At 45.4% G+C, this 16909-nt stretch overlaps 1 protein-coding gene across 4 annotated transcripts in view; it reads right to left on the bottom strand.

Annotated features, from left to right (window-relative positions):
* The window catches only part of CYTH1 (cytohesin 1), a 64982-nt gene that overhangs the window by 30758 nt on the left and 17315 nt on the right, over positions 1–16909 (bottom strand). The window contains exon 1 of one of the 4 annotated variants that reach the window (XM_060252227.1): positions 9204–9368. The exons of the other annotated variants lie outside the window; for them this stretch is intronic. Coding sequence (XP_060108210.1) covers positions 9204–9225 — 22 coding nt within the window. The 5' untranslated portion in view covers positions 9226–9368. Of the gene's footprint in view, positions 1–9203; positions 9369–16909 lie in introns of those variants that run through there. 4 annotated transcript variants of the gene reach the window in all.

The following is a 16909-nucleotide window of genomic DNA, read 5'->3' as shown; positions in this document are numbered from 1 at the left end:
CCGCGATTCAAAACCCACCTCTGCCATGAAGCTCTACGGATGATCCTAAACCAGTCACTTCCTCTTGGCCTAACCTATCTAACAAGATCATTGTAAGGGTAAGCAGGGTGGTATAATAATAAAATTAAAGGTAAAGGTAATCTCCTGTGCAAGCACTGGGTCGTTACCAACCCATGGGGTTTTCTTGGCAGACTTTTAGGGGGTTGTTAGCTATTGCCTTCTCCAGTCATCTACATAATACTAAAAGCATCACATTCTGGTTCAAAAAAAAAATGACTCATATTTTGATATATGAGTGCATCTTGTGAGGCTGAGTAGTCTTATGCATTTTAAATGGCTAGAAAGCTAAGTGAGAGTCCCTTGCTTATGCCTCCTGCTTGCAATGAAGGTAGATTCCCATCCTAAGAAAGTCCCATTATAATCCAGAATTCTATAATCCACCAGCAATTAGTAACATTTGCTCTTTTCCCCCCATTTCCTCCCTGTTTCAGGCTATATCACCTCCACTGCTTAGAGTTACTTATTTAACCAAAGGAGTGCAGCTTCCTTTATCCTTATGGATAAGCCTCTTTGGATGCACCTCTTCCCCTCTCATCCTCCTTCTGGCTTGGATTAGTGCCTACCAGGCTTCCTTCAAGCCATTAACACAAACCACTAGGGAATGCTGAACCACTCTCAACTCACTCTTACATAAATTAGGCATTTCTTGACTCACTGGCACCTCCTCCCACATGCCCTAAGTAAACTGGCTCAAGATGCAATAGGTTCAGATCAGTATCCAACCCTGGGGTGGCATCAGAACTATTCATATTCATCTTAGCCCTCTGACCTCACCAGGTTTAGGTTCCAACCTCTTGCAGTTTCCAAGGATAAAGGTGAGGCCAGGTCATACCACCACTGCCTGTAACTTTCTAAAATAATCAAATTGGGGCAGCAGGTCTATAATCCATCTGGCTCTTTCCTGACCATCCCCTACACTAAACCATTCATTTCCAAGGAAAGTTTAAATGCAGGCCCACCCCACCCCCAAATGCTTTTTCTTCATATCCAATGTATTTTTCTTTAGCATTCCCTTCCTGCATAAACAAGGACGTCCCTTTCTTTGTTCTACCAAAAAAGCAAGGATTGGATTCCACTCCCTGACATAGCTGTGAATATGTAATTCAACTAACTAGACACTGCAGGGTAAGAATCAATGTCCTTGCCAATGACACTTGGTTTGTCTGTTGATGTAGGGCTACAACCTACGATGCCGGCCACAGCAGCTTGCAGTAGAGAGCAAGACATCAACTCCCAACCGATGTGAACTCTAGAGCCACCAGACAAGCAGTAGCTGCCATGAAGTGGGCACTCTAACAGCACTCCAACATGATGGCTCTTGCCACGTGGCAAAACTGTTTGTGTACTAAGATAGAGAACGGGAGGTTTTTACCATGCAACCGGAAACTGCAAAATATAAAGGTGTGCCATGGAAGAGAAATATCACCCAGTCTTTGTGGAGAACTGCTGTTCAGCTGCAATGAGGAGATATTTAAGCCAGCCTCTGGGTGGCAGCCATGCAGCATGGATTCAGGCCTTGAGAATCACTTACTACTTGCAAGAGCTTCCCATGACATTAAAAAGCTTTATCCAGTTTCTCACATTCTTTTAGGACACGCTAATCCTACCATAAGGTAACATTCATCTTCTTTTTATGATGAATGCTGCTTCCTGGAGCTACCGTATAACAAGATGGAAGATTTATTATGACCTGCGTTACTTTAAGTTTTGTAGTCGCCTTTAGGACACTGTAAATTTTAGGTTCTGCTATATAGCCAAGAAGGAACATCCATCAAGCAACAAAGGGCAGTAAGTCACCTCACAGTGAGCTTAGGAGATCAGAAATTAAACGTAAGAATCCATCATTGTTAACAGGTGGTGAAGAAAAGGACAACCACAGCATGCAAAAAGGTTTCCTGCAGCCGAAGCTCATATGGGCAGGTCAGAAAAAAACACTTTGCAGGATGAGAAAGGATGAAGAAACACACATGCAGGCAAGATAGTTTGGAAGGTGGTAAGACTTACGAGTGCATATTTTCATTATCTTCTCTCCTAGCCAGGCCTGGGCAAAATGGGGAGGGAAGGGGGTTGAGGTGGTGCCTTAGTGCCCTAAGGGAGAGGACTTTTGAATGCCAAATATCCTCTCTCTCTCTCTCTCTCTCGGCTTGGCTTCGCGAACGAAGATTTAAGAAGGGTGCAATAGTCCACGTTTGCTGCAGGCTCGCTGGTGGCTGACAAGACCAATGTGGGACAGGCAGGTCCGGCCACAGCGGCTGCAGGGAAAAGTCTGATTTAGGGTTGGTCCTGTAGCAGTGCGATTCTTCCTCAATCTCCTTTTGTCCTCAAGACCAGCTATGCGTGCGTTCTCAAAGGAAGAGACAGCCTGGTGGATGGTGTGCCTCCATGCTTTGCGATCTGAGGCTAGGTCAGACCACTGGTGATGGTTGATGTGACAGGTGCTAAGGGATTTCTTCAAGTAGCTACTGAATGCAGCAAATGAAGGCTGAGTATCAGTGTTCTTGTCAATTACACTTGGTCAGTCTGCTGATGCATGGTACAAGGGGTAGACAAACTCCTAAAATTGTCAGTTTAACACAAGAATGGTAACCCTTTTCCCCAACGGATACCCTTCCCAATTCTTGTTTCACCCTGACCACAGTGCCTCAACAGGATAAGACTCCAAGGAGCCAAGTCAATTACACTTACATCACCATTACAGCCACAGACTGAAGCTGCAAGCCACGATAAGAGGGTTTCCTGGACAATCTAGGCCAACAGGACATTTTTCTAGCCTTCACCACAGGAACTGTGGTCAGGCAGCCACTCAAACTTCCTCTCAAACAAAGCTCCTTTGGAGCAAACCACTGACAACACTGCACAGGACAGGCAAGACTCTTCCAAGAGTCTACAGAAAAGCAAGCCCATCCTTAAAAAGAGTTTCACTTCCTTGCAATGTCTGAACAGACCCTTTAGGATCACTGCCTGCTTCGTTGGGAGCAGGATCTACTAGCTAGGACATCTATCATTTTAAGCCACAGGCCAAATGCTTGCCTGGCAAGTAACTACCCCTAGTTACCACTTCACACAGCAAGCCAGGGTACTTACTCACTAGCCATTTTTAGTGACTCTGCCAACCACACAGCCATAAAGAGCAGCATAGGAGAAGAGAGTTTGTTTCAAAAAGATACTGGGTAAAGTACACATAACAATTTCCTATAAAATATTCTAGGGCACCAGAATAAAACTATGCGTTTCATTTACCTTCCATTTAAAAATATTACATCACTGCAACCCAGCTTGGTAGCTGAACAATCCTGCCCACAGAAATTCTACTGGAGGGGAGAAGGAGATTTATTATCCAGTTTTTATTCCAGTTGGAATTCAGCACTAGGGCCTACATATCAGGCCTACAAGGGGAGGGACGGTGGCTCAGTGGTAGAGCATCTGCTTGGGAAGCAGAAGGTCCCAGGTTCAATCCCCAACTAAAAAGGGTTCAGGTAAATAGGTGTGGAAAACCTCCGCTTGAGACCCTGGAGAGCCGCTGCCAGTCTGAGTAGACAATACTGACTTTGATGGTCCGAGGGTCTGATTCAGTATAAGGCAGTTTCATATGTTCATCCGTTCATATCAGAGTACTGTTCACATACTGACCCAAGGGCTTAGTTATTAAATCTTGACATACCATCCTCATAAGTTATGTTTGGGGAAAAGGAGATTTCCCACAGTTTCAGAGTGGCCAAAAGAAGAAACTCCAGCAGTTCAGCAGCCAGCACCATAATGTCATGTAAGAATGGTACATCCACATCCAGTGTGGGTAATGCCATGCAGCTTTGGTAGAGAATAGAGCCACCACATTTATTCCCCCTGGAGCATGGCATAAATAAGTACTGTCCATGGCTGTTGGTCGTTTTGCCAGCTGGAGCTCACTGAGTCAATGCAGAGTCCACTTAGACAGACAACCTTCTTTCCCAAGAGACATGCAGCGTTACATGCTAGCTAGAGAGCAGCTCTCAGTACTAGTTACACAGAAAGATAATTAAACAGTAAAGCAACTTTGTGTAGATCTTGGCCAATTCCGTAGGGCGTGCAAAACCGGCCTCTTCCGGCTAGCCTTCTAAGATGGAGCTTGGAATAAACATCACACCATCATTAATATAACTGAGATAGTAGCACTATTAGATTATATTTTTAGACTGTTTTTAGATTTAAATACTTAATTGTTAATTTTACTGAACTGTATAATCTTGTTTTATTGTTTTAATATGGCTTTTGCCATGTCCTGTAAGCTGCCCTGAGCCTGCCGCGGCGAGGAGGGTGGGGTATAAATTTATTATTATTATTATTAGATATGGGGCTGGTTTCCCTTCATCCAGTCCAGGCAGCATTCAACTCCCGACGCCCGCCCCAACCAAAATACACAAACCCAAGCAGCTCAAAAGCGAGTGTGCTAGTCCCCACCAAATACTAGACAAGGGTTGCAAGGAACACATAGGATTAACTGATTCATAAGTCACATAAAATGGCAATTTGTAGAAGACATCTGATCCAACTGGTTCTACCAGGCAAACACAAGGCAAATTTATATGGATTAGAGAGTGAAAAGTCAGCATTTATAAGGGCCCCTAACCTTGTTGAGCCTGTAAGGATTTGGAAAGAGAGTAATGGTGCCAATGCAAAATGGCTGCCACCGAACAGCTAATCACCAGATGTTGGAAAGTTCCAAGCCAGCTGTCCTACAGTGGAGGAAACTGAATGGATGCTCCTAATTGATGCAAAAGGCAAAAGCCTACACTGAGCTTGTATGAAGCACCTTCTGAACCAAGAGATTGTGGAAAATGAAGATCAAATGTTTGCTGCAGGACCAAGATGCTGTTTGGTTTTAGTTTCCAAAGAAAGGGGAGGACATACTTCCTACATACCCACAAGGAGGAATTCCCGAACCCAGAAACATAAGAAAATAAATATATATAGCTGTATTAGTTGTGATACATCTGCCTGTGACCAGCTCAGCTTCCACCGCCCAATCAACTGTGTTAAGGAACAACCCTGAACTCCGCGTTTCGTAATTTCATTTCCTGTTCAAGACATTTTGACTTTAGCCCAAAAGCTAAACAAGCAAGTGGGCACCAGGAATCGTGGTGGCAGAAGCTCAAAGAGTAAGGCCAGATCTATGCTGTCACGTTCTAGACACTGCAAATAATAATGACCCATTCTCACGAACATCATGTCCATTCTAACAAAGGTCTGTGCTTGTTTTACAAGGGTGGATCAACTGAAGCAAACAAGCTCCTTCTCACCTTGATTCTAGGGAGCCAAGTTCTCAAGCACCCAGGTATCACTGCAGAGGAATACAAATGCAGCACCGTTGGGTAATTCAACAGGTGCTTCGTGCTGAACCCTAGACATTTGGTTTTTTTCCTTTTCAGATAGGTCTTACTGGTGTAGCGGCCCCGTGGCGCAGAGTGGTAAAGCAGCAGTACTGCAGTACTGTGGTCTGAACTCTCTGTTCACGACCTGAGTTTGATTCCAGCGGAAGCTGGATTCAGGTAGTCGGCCCAAGGTTGACTCGGTCTTCCATCCTTCCGAGGTCGGTAAAATGAGTACCTAGCTTGCTGGGGGGAAAGTGTAAAAGACTGGGGAAGGCAATGGCAAACCACCCCGTAAAAAGTCCGCCGTGAAAACGTTGTGAAAGCAACATCACCCCAGAGTCGGAAATGACTGGTGCTTCCACAGGGGACCTTTCCTTTCCTTACTGGTGTCAGTATCCCATGCTCTGCACAGAATTGGGGTCAGGACAGAGACTGCAAGCCAGAAAGTCCTGTTCCACCAGGCGTTCATTCCACCAGGCCTTTAGTTAAGGCAGCTGATGTCCAACCGATTCAGCCCCTCCTGCTCAAGCCGCCCTTGATCTTGATGGCAGCGAATTTACCATTCTGAGAACCCATATCAAGCAGGTTCCACATTCACTCTGATGGAAACAGGCCCAGGACACCACAGGTTTTTGGAATGCCATTTTGTTTATCAGGTGATCCGGAATGGTTGTTTTTAGAGTTTTTAAAGCTGATTAATCTTTTGTTAGTATTTGTACGTTGTGATCTGTCCTAAGCCCACTTGTGGGGAGGGTGGAATAGAAATCCAACCAATGAAACAAGAAATCCAACCAATGAAATCCAACCAAATACAGGTAAGCAGAAACTCATTGCACATAAGCAGGCACATATGAAAGCAGTGCTATGGGTTTTCAAAGAATACTGAAACTGATCTCTCCCCCTAGAAAATGTAAATATTAAATACTGTTAGGAAAGACAAATGTACAAATATGAGCCTGAACCATGTATAAGCCCATGTTTAATAACCCAAATTTAGCACATCTAACATGACTGATTTTAGGAGTGTGCATTCGGTTATATCCAAACTGAAAAAAAAAGCCAAAAAAAATACCTTCTGGGTATTTTCCAGCTATCCTTTCAGCTGGATACAGATCTCAGTATTTTTTCAGCTATCTAAAATAACCGAGTCCCAAATATCCTGAAAATATTCTGGATTTTGGGGAGTGCTGGGTAGCTGTTCAAAGGGTCTGCAGTTCTCCGCAGCTGAGAACGAAACATCTGGAAGGAAAACTTTCTCCAGTAGAACACGGCACTTGATCCCGAAAGATTCTATAAACCCTAAGGACTGCAGTTCCTTTAAAAACCTTGAAAGACTTCTCCTCCATGAATCTATCCAATCCATATTTAAAGCAATTTATTCCTATGGCCCTCATGACATCCTCTGGCAGCCAATTCCACATTTTAATCACTCTCTGTGTAAAGTAGGATTCCCTTTTGTCTGTCCTGAATCTACTGCCCATCAGCTTCATCGGATGTCCTTGAGTTCTAGTATTTTGGGAGAGGGCAAAAAATTTCTCTTTCTCAATGCTATTTACCCTGTGCATAATTTCACAAACCTCTATCATGATTCATGTCCCCCCTTAGTCACCTATCTAAACTGAAAAGCCCCAGACTGTTCAGCGTTTCCTCATAGGGAAGGTGCTCCAACCCCCTAATCATTTTGGGTGCTCTCCTGTGTACTTCTTTCCAGCTCTGCAATGTCCGTTTTGAGACATGGTGACCAGAACTGTACAAAGTATTTCAAATGAGGCTGCACCACAGATCTATATAGGGGCATTACAATATAGGCCGTTTTATTCTCAATCCCTTCCCTAATAATCTCCAACACAGAGTTGGCCTTTTTCACCACTGGGTTGACACTTCCACTGAGCCATCTACTACGACCCCAAGATCTTTCCCCCTGTCAGTCTCAGCAAGTTCAGATCCCATTAGCCTATACTTGAAATTGGGATTATTTGTCCCACTGAGCATCATGTTACACTGACCAACAGTGAACTTCATTTGCCACAGGGTTGCCCACTCTGATCTGTAGGTCAGAATTTTGTGGGGCTCCCAGACTTGCACAATATCTATTTCCAAGGCTCATGATATCTCCCAGGTTTCCCCCTGCCACTGTGTAGTCTGCAAAATGCTAGTTACTGCACTAGTTTCTTACAGTGTTACTTTAAAGATTTCATTATGTGCAGGGGTTTTTTGTAGAAAAAGCCCAGCAGGAACTCATTTGGATATTAGGCCACACCCCCAACTTCATCATTGTTTCACACAGGGCTTTTGTAGAAAAAGTCCAGCAGGAACTCATTTGCAAACTAGGCCACACTCCGATGCCAAGCCAGCCGGAGCTGCGTTCCTGTTAGGGTTGCCAAGTCCAACCCCAGAAATATCTGGGGACTTTGGGGGTGGAGCCAGGAGACTTTGGGGGTGGAGCCAGGAGACACTGGGGTGGAGCTAGGGGAGGGGGGGGAACGGCGCCAGGGAGCGTGGAGAGCCGCCCCGTCTCGAAGCGGGCGATGCCGCCGCGCCGCTGCCGCCACTTCTCCGCTCGCCATGGCTGCTCCTCGGAAATGGGCTCAGCCTGAGCCCATCTCGGAGGAGCAGCCACGGCGAGCGGAGAAGAGGCAGCAGCAGCACGGCGGCCTCGCCTGCTCCGCTCCGCCTCTGGGGTGGAATCGGAGGGGGGGTGGAGGCGGGCCGGGGGCGTGGCGAGCCATGAATCCGGGTCCTAGAAGGGCCCGGATTCACGGCTCGCCATGCTCCTGGCCTGCCTCCGCCCTCCCTTCTCTGGTTTTGCCTGTGCTGCTGCCGTCTCTTGGCTGCTCCTCCAAATGGGCTCAACCTGGGCCCATCTCGGAGGAGCAGCTGCGGTGGGCGGGGAGGGGGCGGCAGCGGCGCGGCGGCCTCGCCCGCTCCAGGATGGGGCGGCTCGCCATGCTCCCTGGCGCCGTTTCCCCCCCTCCCCCGCTTCCATTTTTTGGGGGAGAGGGGGAAGAGGGTGGAAATCCTGAGGTCCCCCGCCAGGGCGGGAGGGTTGGGAAGCCTAGTTCCTGTGCGTTCCTGCTAAAAAAAAAAAAGCCCTGATTATGTGCTTGTGTGGCAGTCACATTATCACCCTGTGCACACAAGCTGTGGAGCTAAAGAAGCAGAAGTCCAGCCCCCAAATACATGAGAAGAAACATGTTGCTTTACTTGCCCACCTGCTCAACTCCCAGCAGCCTCTTGATGCCTGAGGGCTGAGGTGTAACCAGAACAGGCAGGCAGTGTCTTGTACCAGAGACACGCCAGAGCATGCAGCTCAAGAGCTGCCAACAGAAACTCTCACCCTTCAAGTACAGTGAAAATCTTGGCTCATCCCACACATGCAAGAGAAGGGTGAAATCCCTCATAATCTAATCCACAGCTAGTTTCATGGGATCAGTTGGCAGTCCTGTCCACATTTAAATTGTAACCCCTCTTCCATTTTTGTGCAGCAGCTCTGAAAAGCAGTCCCCCTCCCCATCCCCAGCCAGCATAATGTGAAAATGGAACACACAGCCAGTTATTAGTCAGAGTCTCAAAGAACTTTTCTACCAACAGTACATTAGGGTACCATTCGCGGTAGGACTAAAACACATACACACACAAGGCATAGGATATAGGGTAAGCCCTTCAAAAGAAGCGATCCTCCGTACAGCACCAGGATAGACTTTAGAGTCCCCACCACCCTAGGCAAACAAATGTTTCAAAGGACTCTCCTTGCCCAGTGAGGAAGCATGGAAGTTCCCCCCAACACAAGCTCACCATTCTCCATTCTAAGCACCATGCTGCCAGCAGCACCAAGAGACCGAGGACCACTGATGGTTGTCTGTTCAGCGGTAGTACAGCTTAGCTGGATAGACACCTGAGTCTAGCTTACTGACTGCTGCTTCCTGGAATGAGTCAGGTTTATCCCAGCCAATCAGCAGCCCTTGCCTGGGCCGGATAGGGACAGGCGTCATTACAACCCAAACAGCAACTGAGATAACCAGCAACGCCCTGTTCCTGTGCTGATCCCCTATTGCTTTAGACAGCAGTTAACCCCTCATGCTCAAGGCCAGAGAGGAAAAACTATAGTCCGATTAAAGCAAATGCAAGTGGACAAGAGCTGCCCTGTCTGGAAGCTCCACAGCAGCAGAAAGCGCCACTTCTCACAAAGTTGAGAGCAAAAGAATAAGGATGCTGGATACTGATCATTACAGCATACCTTGAGACTGATAAGTACTTTAACCTACAAGCTCAGAATTATTATCCCACAAATGTACAGCATTTGTTTGGACAATAAACAGGATAGGAAAATAACCAGCTATTAAAGGAAAGCTTAGGAATGAAGGTGTGTCAGTGTCCGACTAGGAACTGAAATGTCAATTTAATTTGGAGGATATCTTGTTTGTACAGATGGCTCTAAAGGTTCAGGGGAGAGGGGCTGACGGAAGGAACCAGACTTTGCACATTCTTCCATAGATAAATAAGGGCAGCCAACCACAGTGCAGCTTTTCTTATCCGCTGGGGCCCCTTGCTTCCACTATCCTTCATCATGAGGAGCAATGGACTACGTGAGCCTAACTCACCCCCACCCCAAGAACCTGGCTGTGACTGCCCCATGCCCCCATGCCAGACATTTTGTGGTGGTAAACCATTACCGATTCTCAAAAAACCAAGAGTACCTACTGGATCAAACTAGTTGGCAACCTCCAGTCTTATAACTATTCCCATACTTCACAGTCAATACTCATCCACAGATGGCCAGTACAGAAGTATAAATGTGTTTCCACAAATGAACTATTTGTGTATAATACAAACAGTACTGATAAGCATATCCAACAAAATATGAAGGCAGTTAAGCCCAACTCCTGCATTTATTGTTACTCACATACAGCATTTTGTAGAAAAACAGGTGGTGGAGCTCATCCAGGGACTGTTATGCAGCTGCACATACTATTCAATGGACAAGGAGGTGGAACTCTCAGAAGGACGGGGAGGAACTCTCAGAAAGGTGCAGGAGCTGCACTCCTGTGAGCTCCCACTGAATCTGAGGTCTGCTCACATACACACAAGCACCGCTGTCATAAAAGTTCTTGTCCTTTACAAAAATCTGAACAGCGGAATTACAACTTGGGAAATGTATTAGAATATGCCATGTACCCAGCAGAATTCCAATTATGCTATATACAGCCACAGCTTGCAGTCACTACATCCCAAACCTAACAAATGTTTGCAGCTGGCAACCAATGCAGCAAAAAGTTTGTCATTAATACATAGCTGTTTTGACACATTCATAATAATTGTTCTATGCTATCATACAGCATTTATCCAAATGCAAGATTAATTCCCCCCTCCTGGTATGCCAGAGGTTATTTTACAGTTGCTTACAAGTTACACTTAGGTGCAATAATGTGTGTGTGTGTGTAACATTTTTTACAGTGCTTTTCTTATATTCAGGTTCGTCTTCCTTTTGAGAAAATACAGCAGTTCTGAGAAAAAAATTGAAAAGCAAGTTCTAATACAGCAGAAGAAGCTATGCTGCAAGAAACGTAATGCTGGAGGTGCAGGTGTGTAATGCAAGAAGGAAGCAAAAAGTGGGAAAAGTCAGCAGCCAAATCAGCACTCACATCACAGAAAACTCCTCTTCAGATAGTACAAAAGCACTTTGCCATTCCACCTGTACAAGTATTGTTAAGCAATCCCATTTAAAGCCAAGAAAACCACCACAACACACATACAGTACATAACAGGAAAAGCATGGATGGCAATATAATGGTTTGTGAGTAGGACTGCCAGCTCCTGGTTAGCAAATATCAGGAGATTTTTGGAGCAGAGCCTGAGGAGGGAGGGGTTTGGGGAGGGACTTCAATGGGATGTAATGCCATAGAGCCCTCCTTCCAAAATGGCTATTTTCTCTACGTGAAACCAATCCCTGACACAGGGAGATCAGCTGTAATAAAGGGAGACCTCCAGCCACCACCTGGAAATTGGCAACCCTATTTGTGAGCAATATCAGACAGATGCACTTATGGCTAGTGAGGCAATACACAAAGTGTTCCAAGATTTTCAAAAATAAGGAGAACTAAGAACCAACAGCTCTCCCACTCCTAATTATGTATGAAGGTAGACCATTCAGATAAGTACACTGTATCATGTACTTAAGACGTTTCCAGGATATCTACGGACTGACCTGCAATTCAAACTCAAGGCAAGCAAAAGCGGCATACAAGGGAAAGTTGGCCCTCTGCTGGACAGAGAATGGCATTGTTACTCTATCACACAAAACACACACAATCAGCAGAGGAAAGCATACGGAAGAAGCTCCTTCCTTAGAACAAAGGCATGTGCTAGCATAACTCCTATAATGCATTCTGTTGGCAAAATGTATTACACATTTATTTTTATGGGAAATGTTGAGTTCACCTTCAGGGTACTCTTTCTTCTCTAGGACTTCTGGAAGGACATACATGTGAATCATTCTGGACTCACCCTGTGATTCTGGCTGATCTAGTGCCAAATTCTTACTCAGCCTATGAGCATCACATCCTGACAGCAGCCCAAAGACAGACAGCAGGGCACCCAGATCAAAAAGTTATTTGAAAGAAAATTAAAGAAAGCCATGACTCTAGATGTCACTGATAAAAAGTCAAGGAAACATATTTGCAGTATCCTTGTACATAAGCCTGCACCTATGAACCTTTTAAAAAAGATTCTGTTCTTTTCCCGTTATTGGGCATTCAATGGGTACATATGAACACATATGAACATATGAAGCTGCCTTATACTGAATCAGACCCTCGGTCCATCAAAGTCAGCATTGTCTTCTCAGACTGGCAGCGGCTCTCCAGGGTCTCAAGCTGAGGTTTTTCACACCTATTTGCCTGGACCCTTTTTTGGAGATGCCAGGGATTGAACCTGGGACCTTCTGCTTCCCAAGCAGATGCTCTACCACTGAGCCACCGTCCCTCCCCTTCCATTTCTTCTTCCCTGGCCACAACTACAACCAACACCTTTCTTATAGGTGGCTAGAGAGCAGCTAAATAGGTAATCAGCCTCAGTACAAAAATCAAAATATGTTTGTGGAAACCATGTGCAGCTACTGAATCATTCAGAACTGCTTCCAGGCAGACCAAGAAAAGAAACAGACTTGAGCTATATTATTTCCAGGAAAATGGTACTAAACCAGGCTTAAGAAATAACACACTGGGGATGGAGAAAAGCCTAAAAAGATGTAAGGTTGTGTAGATGCTCTCAGAAAAATCCCAGCTGCGGTTTGCAAACCCCATTAGAGAAAACCGCCCATGTGGATGTAGCCTGGAAGGCTGTTAAGACATAAATTCTCTCTAACTGCAAGCTGAGCTGAGGACCTACAAAAAGCTTGAATTTTTAAAAGGAGCGATTAAAAAGCAAGGATGACTCTGGAAAGAGCTCTGGATCACTCCCCAGTTTAAAACATTGTCAGACACACATTCAGGGTTTCCAGTTATTTTTTTTTTTTTAATCAGCGCAAGGTTTAAAATGCCCTACTACAACTTCCTGCCTTCGGCTGCTGTGCCTACCGCATCCTGTTTTCCTGATGACAGCCGCCTGTTGCTATTGCCTCACGCAACCAGCAAATTTCATGCCAGAAGGTACCCACTCAGGCCAACCCCTTTAGCAGCAGCACCTTCTGCTCCCAAGCCCCAACTTCTCTAAGGTGGAGGGTACACAAAGAAATGCCCATTGTCCCCCTCCCATTCAATTACAGCTGAGACATGACCTATATCATGCTTTGCCTGGATCTTCTTGGTTGTGCAAATTAGAGGCCTGGTTTCCATGGACACCATCTGGCTTCAGCTTTCCACAGTTCCTGCCCAGTCAGAATCCCCTTCTGTTTCACCGCTGGGGATGCAGCTAGCTAACCGTCTGGGAAATGGATCTCCCCGACATCTGCGGAGGTAAGGAGAACAGAGCAAATCAGCCATTTGGATTTCCCCCTTACCTCCTTCATGAGAAATGCCAGCTGTGCCCTCTTTCCAAGCCACTGGAGGATGACAGTCTTCTCCTAGTCTAGCATGCCAGCCATTGGCCAGTTCCACAGTATTGCCAGGCTGCAAGCTTCAGCTGAGACAGTGGTTGCAATGTCGGTGTCACAGAATTAATATTTTTAAATGTAGGCAATGTTTTACTCAATCTATATCTGTAAATGTAGGCGTCTGTGAGCAGGAATCACAAAAAGTATTTTATCAGACTGAATGAAAAGATAGCGAGACTTTTTTTTTTGCATAATAATTTTTATTGAGAGAATTTTTCCATTACAAATACAAAAGAGAGAGGAGAAGCATAATCTAAAGACTAAAAAGAAAAACTACAAACACTAAAAATCTTGTTGAAAAAGAGAACATTTATTTATTTATTTATTTCCGTTTTTAGCCTGCCCTTCCCGTAGAACAGGCTCAGGGTGGGTTATGTCATAAAAACAGTCAACAGTAAAAACAGTAAAAGACCAATTTAAAAATATAAAAATCTAAGATTACAAAGACTAAGGTGGGAGAATTCTCCCTCACAGATGTGACCTATTGTCCAGATCCAGAATATTGTAGCGCTGGGATGGAATGAGGGGGAGAGGCCTGTGACGAGTGACAGCCACTGCCTCAGCTGAAAGCCTGGCAAAAGAGCTCTGTTTTACAGGCCCTGCAGAACTGAAGCAGATTCCGCAGGGCCCGGATCTCCACGGGGAGCTAATTCCACCAGGCAGGGGCCAGGGCTGAAAAGGCCCTGGCCCTTGTTGAGGCCAGATGGACGTCTCCGGGGCCGGGTATTACCAAAAGTTGTTGGTTTGCTGATCATAAGGACCTACGGGGCTCATACAGGGAGAGGCAGTCCTGAAGTATGCTGGCCCCTGGCTGTCTAGGGCTTTAAAGATAAGTACCAACACCTCGAACCGGATCTGGTACTCAATGGGCAGCCAGTGCAGTTCACCAAGCACAAGATGGATCCGTGCCCGTACAGGCGACGAAGTCAACAGCCACATTCTGCACCAACTGGAGTTTCCGGAGGAGGGTCAAGGGCAGCCCCACGTAGAGAGAGTTACAATAATCTAACCTGGAAGTGACCATTGCATGGGTTACTGTGGCCAGGTCGGGAGGGATGAGATATGGGACCAACTGTCTGACCCGCCTCAGATGGAAAAAGGCCGATCTGGCAGTGGTGGTAACCTGGGCCTCCATAGTTAGAGAGGCATCCTGAAATACCCCCAAGCTCTTCACCTTTGATGTGGGCATCAATGGAGTCCCATCAAAGGATGGGAGCCTGATCTCTAATACCAGCACCATGATCTAGTTGATCAGGGTACTTCATGACTCTACATATGCACAACATATAAAGTATCAACAGTATAAATAAATCACGTGAGAAGGAAGAACACACCATTACAACATAAGCCACAATCTATATTCATTATTTCTAGGCAAAAATTTATATTCACTCAGATAATCTACAACAGGGTTCCACACTTCTGCAAGCAACTTCTTATCGAAAGGGTGGATTGACATATTCATTTAAAACAAGTATAAACCCAACTTTCTCCCCAAAACTGGGACCCAAGGAAGGTGGGTAACGTCAATAAAAGCAGTACACGTTTTTATTTCATTTATATCCAAACTGTCTCCCCAATGGAGAACTCAAGGTGGCTTACATAATTTTTTCTCTCTTCCATTTTAACCTCACAACAACCCTGTGAGGTAGGTAAGGCTGAGAGAGTATGACTGGTCCAGCAAGTTTACATGGCAGAGCGGGGATTTGAACCTTGGCCTCCCAGATCATTGTCCAACATTCTAAGTACCACATCACACCGGCTCTCATACTGGCATGCTTCATTTGGACTGCAGAATTCTGATTTCATTTTCTTTAGGAAATGAACTGGACGTTCTTTCAATCTGCCAGAATGTCGGGGCCAAACAGACTTGACACCAAGAGCAACTCATAGCAATCCAATTCAGATTACAATATTCGGGGGGGGGGGGGGGTAATGAGCCACTTTCCAACCCTTAAGTAGCCCTGTACAGGTGCGACTGGTTTTGTCTAAGCCAAATATATAAGTAATAGTGCCTACACATTTGCCCTAAGAAAGAAAGCAACGGTTCTTTTGTGTCATTGCAGGTTAAAAAAAAATTGCACAGGGAAAATGCTTTTACACACGCACACTCAGTCATGAGCCTACTCCAAATCAGGATCCTGGATTCCTGCTATTTACAAAAAAAGTAGTTGGGAGGACCAGATCTTACATCTGTTGAGGAAAGTGGAAGATGGCTCAAAACGTGGTGGGAGGGGTGGTGGTCTAAATGGCAGGGGAGTTAAGGTGACGACGGGAGAGACCCGGAAAGAAGCATCAACACCTCTTGGCAGCGAGACCAACTATGGTTCCTAAAGTCATAACCAGAAATCATTCTTTTAAAACACTTTCTTATAGAGACGAGAGAGACCAGGACTTACTCTTCTTTAAAAAGTTAAGAACCGGGTGCTAAGGATCACGGAAGAGTCCCTAGCTGTTCTAAACAATTTGCAGTGGGTATGAATCTCAGCCATCTAAGTTGACCTTACTTTAGGAGGCTTGGCAAAGAATCCTCTAACTATAACTGAAACAACTTGGGTGTGTGTGTGTGTGTGTGGTTTCCACACATTCACACAAACAAACCACAAACACTGTCAGCCAAACCAGTCCCCTCCACCCATCCGGTTTTCTTTCTGTGTGACAGAGGCAAACCCAATGCTGTCTGTTCAGTTATTTGTACTGGCACAAGCTCTATACAACGAAGTCCCCGAGTCCAGTGGCACCTTTAAGATCAACAAAGTTTGATCTTTGTTAAACTTTGTTGGTCTCAAAAATACCACTGGATTCAAACTATGTTCTGTTGCTTCAGAACGACACAGCTACCCACCTGATTCTAAGCTCTATACAGACAGGCAGCAAATTATCAGGTGAATTTTCATCAATCACCAAACTGTAGCCATGTAGCCAGCCAACTCAGAAGCAGCCCTTCCTCCTGACAATTCAGACAGGGTATACCATTATACTGTTCGTTCTGTCTTCTCTGTACAGCACTTTACCGTATATTACTGCAATATAGCACTCATGGCAGATTTTGTGAAGGAGGAACTTTCCCTCTCCCCTCCCACTACAGTCCACTGAGCCCCCCCCCCCCCCAAATTTCTGTGCCTCAGCAGACCCTCAGGATCAGCACTGCGGCAAAGCAGAGGTCTACAAAGAGGGAAAGAAATCTTCCAAAGAGCCCCTCTTCCAAAAACTAAAGCACCATTAAGCCTTTGGAACTGTGTGACTGGAGGCACACCACTGATTTTATTGTAAACCATCTCCCTGTGGTGAGCTAGCTAATACATTTTAAAAATAAAGGACAGGCTAAGAATGGAGAGAGGCTAAGACCCAAGAAGCAGATTCTATTTAATATAATCCCAGTTTATCCCTCATACTCCATAAAGCAAACCCC

The sequence above is a fragment of the Heteronotia binoei genome, chromosome 13 (assembly GCF_032191835.1).
Source record: "Heteronotia binoei isolate CCM8104 ecotype False Entrance Well chromosome 13, APGP_CSIRO_Hbin_v1, whole genome shotgun sequence".
Lineage (NCBI taxonomy): Eukaryota > Metazoa > Chordata > Lepidosauria > Squamata > Gekkonidae > Heteronotia > Heteronotia binoei.
The sequence above is the reverse complement of the archived record's forward strand: the minus strand, read 5'-3'. Positions and strand labels throughout refer to the sequence as shown.